General features: G+C 33.3%; 1 protein-coding gene across 1 annotated transcript in view; it reads left to right on the top strand.

The window, feature by feature from the left end:
* Nucleotides 1-9,011, top strand: part of SWT1 (SWT1 RNA endoribonuclease homolog (S. cerevisiae)) — a 111,552-nt gene that overhangs the window by 42,646 nt on the left and 59,895 nt on the right. Inside the window, exons 7-10 of the mRNA XM_012639960.1 lie at nt 341-347; nt 1,402-1,540; nt 5,296-5,444; nt 5,646-5,701. Coding sequence (XP_012495414.1) covers nt 341-347; nt 1,402-1,540; nt 5,296-5,444; nt 5,646-5,701 — 351 coding nt within the window. The remainder of the gene's footprint in view (nt 1-340; nt 348-1,401; nt 1,541-5,295; nt 5,445-5,645; nt 5,702-9,011) is intronic.

Here is a 9,011-nt window from a genome sequence, read left to right as displayed (position 1 = left end):
CCCATGGTGCTTAAATTGAATTCAGAAGAACTTCTCTCATTTAATTTGATTTGAGTCAAAATGTCTAATATAAGGAATCCCCTTGGCACTATGTATTCAGAAAAAGAAGTGTATATTTTGGCTTGTGCCATGTAAATGTAAAAATCAGAGTAAAAATTGATTATATTGTTAATAGCAAGATATTTTGAATTTTCTTTAGATTCGTATCTTTTCTACAATCAGCAAAGCACCATATTAATAATAGTGGTCTTAAAAGTTTTGCTTAATGTTTGTTTGCTGTTTACATTTATAGGTAGGGGAAACATTATTCCCCATCAATTGTACCTTGTATCTATTCCAGCTATTCAGTGAGATTCTACTATTTGCCAATATGGTGTTTGCTGCTTAATTACATTATCAAGTGTTGAATCAAAATGATGCACAATTATCAAAAGATACTAGGAAGGTTGGTATTTCATAATACAGATAAAGAAAGTCATTGCAAATAAATGATTCAGAAAAAGGAAGTGTTGACATCTTATAGAACTAAATAATCAGTCTTCATAAAGGTCTTTGCAAGAGTGTAGCAAGTGGCAATTATATTTAACTTCTCTTTTCTATATAGGTTTTCCCACAGTTATATGAAATAATTAGAACAGCGGTCCCCAACCTTTTTGGCACCAGGGACTGGTTTCATGGAAGATAATTTTTCAACAGACCGGGGGTTGGGGGGATGGTTTCGGGATGATTTAAGCACATTACATTTGTTGTGCAGTCAAACCTCTCTGCCAATGATAATCTGTATTTGCAGCTGCTCCCTAGTGCTAGCATCACCGCCTCAGATCATCAGGCATTAGATTCTCATAAGGAGTGGGCAATCTAGATCCCTCACATGTGCAGTTTATAGTAGGGTTCATGCTCCTATGAGAATCTAATGCCACGACAGGAAGCAGAGTTCAGGCGGTGATGCGAGTGATGGGGAGCAGCTGTAAATACAGATGAAGCTTCTATCCCTCTCCCACTGCTCACCTGCTCTGTGGCCACTGACCAGTACCGGTCCATGCCCAGGGGTTGGAGACCGCAGAATTAGATTGAGTTTCTCATAGAAATGCCTGTATCGAAGAGTAGATTGAAGACATTTGCTGATTAAAACTATACTTTCTCTGATTAAAACTATGCTTTCTTTTTGCATGTATGGTTTCTGAAACTATAAAGATTAATACCTAATATGAATTTTACCAAAACAATTTGCAATGGAATTAGCGTTTTAAGATTATGATTGACTTTTAATAAAGCATCTTTTATTTTAAAACAAATTCAATAATTTTGCCCAGAAATATATGTAGTAATTCCTAAATAGGTACTTTTAAAAAGTAGGAATAATAAATCCATAGGTGCTCATTTTTTCTAAATATTCTTTAGATGCTGTACTTGAAACCACCATGGACTCTAATACATTTATTACAGTGTTTTAAAAAACATTGGTTGGCTGTATTTGGATTAGTTATGGAAAAGAACTTGCTTTTAACTATTGAGAGCCTATACGAAAATCTCCGTAACGGTATGAATCTTTTACTTTTCTCTTTAGCAGTGTTGTATTAAAGTATTAAGTCACGTTGGTGGATGTAGTTCATGTGATGTGAAGATGAATTAATGAAAAGTTTGTCAGTTCCTAATCATTTATGTTCTAATTTTTAAAGGGAATTTGTGGCAGCTGGGTGAATGAATGCTGCTCATAGAGCTTGTGACTGTAAATGGTATCAATGTTGATATTCCTGGAGATTGCTATGTCTTATTTTTAATGATGTTTACTTTGAAAACTTTTAAAACTATGTTTAATAGTCTATTCAGGTATGCAAATAGAATTAGATGTTTTTCATTTCTCACTGTTCAACACACAAATTTTGAGCACATTTTGTGTACTAATTTCCAAAATAGTATATCAGAATTTCTGTCTAAACTATATGAATAAGGAATAGGAAACATTTGGCTTTCGGGCACAGTGAATTTTAGAACTGGAAGAGACCACAGTGAACCACTTATTTGGTGGTTTTTAAACGATGTTGAACAGAATGTTGGGTTTCTTGAAATGCCTCTGCTGCTGCAGATTGGGGATGGAAAGATTGATGGGGGGCCTCGTATTGCATAGTGAAGCCTTTGGCTCTCCGCCCCAACTTTAGCCAGACCAGCTTCTTAAAAATTTGTTTATATATGGAGATTTCATGTAAGACTTGAAAAAGAGTTTGTCTGCTAAGAAAAAATGCAGAGAAGCACTGATCTAATGTTATTAAAGTCTATGTTTTATGATCAAGGAAACTAGCTCTGAGATGGTAAGTGACTTGTCCAAAGTCAAACAGCTAGATTTGTCTTGCTGTACCTTTAAAAGGCAAAGCATAACTTGTTTGAAGCTCAGTTGATTCTTGACTTTTTTGAAACTCCTCACATAAAGCCATCTGTTTATTATTTTACGTATTAGTTATATGTAGTCTGTTTCTGAAAAATTACTCTGGTGGCTTATGACAAATAACCTGAGTACAAGAGGGCCATTATATTAGATTTAAAGGCACAAAATCCAGGTAATAAATAATAAGATGATATACAATAAAACATATGCAGACAATTATTGCAACACTTGAGCACAGATTTTAACACTAAGCTTCCTGAGAGCTAAGACAAAAAAGGCATATTCTATGATAGGTGTACCTCATTCTCTGTCTTTTCCCTCAAGTGTAAACTCTTTAAAAATGAATTGTGCTCATAGAAGGAGAGAGTAGAATAGTGGTTACCAGAGGTTGGGGAAGGGAGGGATGGGGAGAATTGTGAGAGGATGGGTGCAAAGCTACAGCTAGATAGGAGGAGTAAGTTCTGGTATACTATTGCATAGTAAGATGACTAGAGTTAACAATTATGTATTCCATATTTCAAAATAGCTAGAAGAGAGGTTTTTGAATGTCCTTATTGCAAAGAAATGATAACTGTTTAAGGTAATGGATGGTAATAAAATAAATTAACAAAAATTCCTTCTAGGGAATTTAAAGCACCTAGTTAGTCCCTTACATCTTATCCATGGTAGATGTTAGATAAATATCCATTTCTAAAAGTCACCAATTTTTTAAAGAGAGGTGTTTTCCTAGCATTTCCTTTAATTGTAGAAGTTGTTTGTTAAGGGTATTACTATATAAGAGGCATGGAACAACATATTGGACATATCTTCAAAGCAATTTTATAAAACATGTGGAAACATTTTTCGTATTTTTTATTAGGGGCATAATTTAGTTGATTCTTTTAAAAGAGAAAGTCCATAAACTATGTGTGATCTTGAACAAGGTTAGTTTAAAAAAATGGGGTATCTAGTTGCCATCTTCCATTTATTTGTTTTTCCGGGGATAGGGAGTTCTGTTCTTAAATGCAGCTAAGAGGTGATAGGTGGCAGCTCTAACAAGCAATAGGGAGAGAAGTGAATATGTGCTAACTGTACCTTCTGCTAAAAAATTGTTTTTACAGTCATTGTGTGCATAGTTTATTGGTCCTTGATCTAGAAGAATTTGATGCCTAATGTTTAGTGACTTATAAAGAATGTGTGATGGGATTATATTAATAAAAGTATCTCTAAGCTAATTTTGAATTAGAAAAATCATAGTTTGTGATTTTATTTACTATCTTTTAATAGTATCCTCAGCTGTTGAATTACATGTGTTTAACTTCAGTATGTCAAATATGTATCCTTAGATCAATTCATAGAAAATCGTGTGAAAAATGACTCATAATTTTTTGACTTTGTTATCCATATTAACTTTAATTATTGCCCTTTATAAGCATTAAACTATTTTATCCATGTAAGTTTCTTTTTTGGTTATGTCTGTGTACTGATTTCATCATTGTTATTTTCCCTTTCCCCATAATCTTCATAAAGAATTTTTGTAAGACAGAAATCAAATGGCGAATTCAAGGATATAAGCCCTACTGGACATAGCCTATGTTGGTGAAGCACCCTTAAAAGAAATGGTGCCCAGTTATATCTTCCTCAGGAGATTTACTAGGTTCATCAAATCCACAGTCTGTCCTGTGTGTAGCATCTTGCATCTCTCATCTCTCTCTTCCCACAGGAATTTAAACTAGTCATTGACTTTAAAAAGAAGTAAAATATTCCTGCAAGGAATACTGGCTTTCTTTTTTTTGTTTTGTTTTTTTGGATAAAGGGGAAGGCAACTTGGCTTGGCTATAACCATCACGTTAGATTAGAGTTTCCGAATCTTGTGGAATTAATTATTAAAACATACTTTTAAAATTTCATATGACCCTTCAGGATTTTACAAGCAAGTGTTTGTTGTGTGATACAGAGGTCCTCTTATTTTTTAACTCACAGTGCTAGTGAATAACCATGCTAATATTTCAGAATATAATAGTGTCTCTGAAACTGAACATTAAAACAAAAACAAAGCAAACGCATTGTAACATGGTTATTTTGAAAACTGTTACATAGCATTCTGCCTTAATAATGGAAAGAATTTTTTCTGTTCTGAGTTTTGTGACATTAGAAAGTTACTTAATTTCATTGTTCATGACTTTTTAAATCTCTGAAATGAAAGATGGTGATCTTTCCTAACTAGTGTGAGAATTTAATATAAATGATTTTAGTACCTTGAGAGAAAATTGTTATACATTTAAATTATTATTTGTAGATTTTCTCACCTTAATTCATAGGAGAAAAAATTTGCAGGCTTCTCCTGCTTCTCACTGTTCCCCTGATTATTTATTTTTTGCTGAAGTTTTGTTGTACACACAGAGATAACACCTTTTTTTCAATAAATCTAATGATACAGTTCATGTAATGGAATTGAAGGTAAATCACTACGTGATAACTGAGTTGATTATGAGAGGTACCACATATAATTTACGTGCTTACTACTTAAGGGTAACCCTTCTGATGCCTCCATAGTAATGTGAAACACCCTCATCTGTATGTGAAACAACCTCATCTTTGAAAATCTGTGGTTTGACTTGTTTGTTTGGTGAGAATCTCTCTTTTCTGAAGAGTGTAATATTCTTTACTTTATTTTCAATTTGAAGTTGACCATGTTGAAGGAACTCCTGGTATCTGAATGCAGAATACCAGAATCAGTTGTGGAAGAACTTTGTCTATAACTAAATCTGTATAATTGTTGCTTTGTACACCAGAGGGATAAATTAGGAGTGTTGTGTAGGTGTAAATGTGTGCTCTTCTTAAATTTCAAAATTAATATTAGTGTTCCAAAAACATTGGTATGTTGTATACTCATTGTTACATATTTTTCTTTCTTAACTTTCTTTTACTAGCTAATAATACAGTGGATTTTATAACAGTAAAATTCCTGCTACAAGATTCTAAAAGTTTGTTACATGCTTTCAGTACAAGGTCAAATTATGATGGTATTCTTCCACAGGCCTTTGCTCAAGTAAACAAACTGCTCCAAACATTTGCAGAGGTAAGATACTTTTGTAATGCCATTTAGAGTAGCTAATTACATATGTTCTAAAAATGTAATTAGCAGACAACAGTAGGTAAATGATAATTTAATTCTAACTTATGCTTACATACCAAAGGTATTAAGAAAATATTAAGTGAATTGAATGGAGAGTAAGCAAGTCTTATCATAAGTTATAAAACACACATCCTTTTATGGAAGCATTTTTGCACTAGTCGTTGGTATTTTATGTTGTTTCGTGTATGGATAGAAGAAAGGTAGGCATTGTTATTTGACTACTCCTTTCCAGTGCTCTAGGCCAGGGAATCTCACATGCATCAGAAACACTTAGGAAATTTTTTTAAACATGAAGATGCCAAGACTCTTTCAAGCCTTACTAAATCAAATTTTCGGCAGTGGTGCCCAGTAATGTTATTGTTCTTGTTTTACTTTTTATTTTGAAGTAATTTCAAACCTATGAAAAAGTTGTAAGAGTAGTACATAGAATTCCTGTATATTTCCTTTATCCTGATTCCCCAAATGTTAACATTTTATCACATTCACTTTATTGTTTTCCTTATCTATCTAGCTGCCTAATTATCTGTCTACCTATCTACCTATCCACATTTTTTTCTGAGCTATTTGAGAGTATGTTGCAGATATGACACCCCTTTTCCCCTGAATACTTCATGTGTATTTCCTAAAAAATAAGGATATCTCATGTAACTGTGGTGTGATTAATCAGGAAATTAACATTGATATAGTAGTTACCGTGGATCTTATTCACACTTTACCAATCAACCTATGAATTTTTTGCTCCCCTCCCTCCCCTCCAATTTTTTTTTAACAAGTCTGCTCATATGATTCTTATGCAACTGCCCTAACACTAATGCCTTTTTACCACTTTTAAGCTTAACTATGTAAATTTTGTCTCCAGTAATACTCTATTTCTACAGTTTTCTAATTTCAAATCTAGAAAAATCTGGGAGTTTTATGTACCAGAAACAGTTCAAAAAAACCTCAATATCACAGTTACTAGAGGAGGTATTAATGGAACTTATATTCAATATAGATGTCATGGTCTCTTTTTTTCTCTGAGTAACTGAATTGGCCAGGTTTTTCTCATTGATTTTTCATGATCAGATAGGCCCACTGCCTATGCAGTAATCAAAGGGTTAGATGATATTAATCTTAGTCATAGCTGGTGAGGAAAGAACTTACTTGCTAAGAAGAGTATATCTCATGGAGTAAAAGAAACATCTTTTTTTTTATACATATTATCTAAATGGAAATATGTGATAATTCTTGAGGAAAGAATTGATTTAAGGGGTGAAATGATCTTTTGGTTTAAGATGACCAAAACATTAGTAGTTTTATTTTTTATGGCAAGTGTGATTTTTAGAACTACCAATTGGAAAGAATGGACCTACGGATTTAGGGGGTTCTTGAATATCGTTCTTCGATTGTGTTTGGAAAGATATGTTATCCTTTCCCATAACAGAATTGAATCCTAAGTCATATCTTCAGTGAAACAAATGTAGTGAATAAAATGGAAAGTTCAGGATACTTAAAGGCTTAACAGTCTTTGAATTAAGATTATTGAGAATAAAACAAAATTTAGGATTGATTGAGGTAAAAACAATAATGTCAAGTTTTAACTCTTTTCATCAATTAGAACCTAGAGATTGGAGGTACCATGAAAATGTGTTATTAAATAGTGTTATTTGTCAGATAATGGTATGCCTGGTGTGTATATGTTGCCCACTGCATATTTAAAACCGTTGAATTGTTATTTAGTAAATTATTTATTCCTGGATCTTGAGTTTTCAGTTGCTATGTTAGCAAGAGTTTCATGAAGCTGAGTAGCAAAGAATCTAGCATCCTTCTAAGTGCAGTTTCCTCAGCATTCGCCATTAGTGTGATTACTTGAAATGGCCTGTGTTGTTTCCAGGATTAGAGCTCTGAAGTGTCGTGTCTTTATTTTCATGTTAGAAACAACTCATTGTCTAAGTAAGCCAGGAGTGTTGTGATTTAGCTTAGTCCTTTATAATATACTTTTAACAGGAGTTGTTTTGTAGAATGCATTTGATTTGATATATGTCTTAAATACTTAGTCATGTCTCAGTAACTTGAGCAAAATAGAGCACCTCTAAAGAGAGCATATCTCAATATAGTAACCATCAAAAAATCCACTTAATCTTAATTTATCAAGTGTAGAAAAACAGGAAAAGAGAGATATTCATTATTTGTTTTCTTCTGAGAGCCTTCTGAGAAACTAAAATGGAAAGATAAACTTATCATTTTCTAGATTTTTATGTAAGTAGAGTAGAAATAGGACAAGAATATGTACATTTTTTATTTTTTTTTGACACAGGGTCTCACTCTGTTGCCCAGGCTGGAGTGCAGTGGTCTTATCATAGCTCACTGCATCCTTGAACTCTTGGTCTCAAGCAATCCTCCTGTCTCAGCTTTCCGAGTAGCTGGGACTACAGGCGCGCACCATCATGCCTGGCCAATTTATTTTTATTCTATTGTAGAGATGGAGTCTCACTATGTTGCCAGGCTGGTCTTGAACTCCTGGCCTCAAGCAATCCTCCTGCCTCAGCCTCCCAAAGTGCTGGGATTACAGGCATGAACAACTGCCCCCAGCCACATTTTTGTTTTATAAGCCTTCCAACCACCAAAAAAAGAGGACTTGCTCTCTACTAAAATGGCAGAATAATTGAGATCAGCCTTTTTAATAAGGTTTAGACTATGTGCTTCAGGATCCTGACTTGTGGTGGTTTTAACCTATGATTATTTAAGCCTCAAAACCTTAATTCTCTGTTTTGTAAAATGAGTGTAATAATAATTCTGGCCTCAGAATTGTCAAGAGAATTAAACAAGTTAATATTTGTAGAGACCTTAATACCTAGTGCATAGGAAGTGCTATGTAAGTGTTTGATAAAGAAATCCATTTGTATATTTATAGTATATACACTGGTATTTAAGAGCTGACGAAAAGAGACATTAGGTGCTGGTCTTTATTTTAGTTATATGTGGTGATTTAAAAAAATTATCTCAGGATAAAACTTATTAAGTTCAGAATTTAATGTAAACAGGCAAAAATGGGAAGAATCTTTTTCTTTTTTCTTCTTGATAGAGAAAGGTAATATTTACTTTTACAGTTGGAGAGAGATCATAACCTCATTCGTAGTCAGATTGCTGAAGGTCAAATCTTGTTCATGCCTTTCACCATCTGCGTGACCTTGGATGAGTTACTTAACCTTTCTGTTCCTTAGTTTCCTCATTATAAAATGTGAATCATTATAGTATCTGTTTCATTAGGTAATTGTTAGAATTACATGAGATAATGTAAAATTCTTTAAAAGTACATAACATGCTCAATAAATATTAACTGTTATTACTGATAGTATTGGAAATTTCATTTCTTTAAAATTTAATAAACATGGTACGAAGCAACCCATGAAGCTAGTCTCTGAAATAATCCTTTTATCAACAAGTGAATTTAAGCCTAGAGAAATGGAGTGATTTTATTTAAGTTCACAGAGAGCCAACACCAAAAAACCAAGTTTTTAAACTTATAGT

Source organism: Propithecus coquereli, unplaced genomic scaffold (assembly GCF_000956105.1).
Source record: "Propithecus coquereli isolate 6110/MARCELLA unplaced genomic scaffold, Pcoq_1.0 Scaffold146, whole genome shotgun sequence".
Taxonomy (NCBI): Eukaryota; Metazoa; Chordata; class Mammalia; order Primates; family Indriidae; genus Propithecus; species Propithecus coquereli.
Note: the sequence above shows the minus strand (reverse complement) of the source record. Positions and strands in the feature narration are given on the sequence as shown.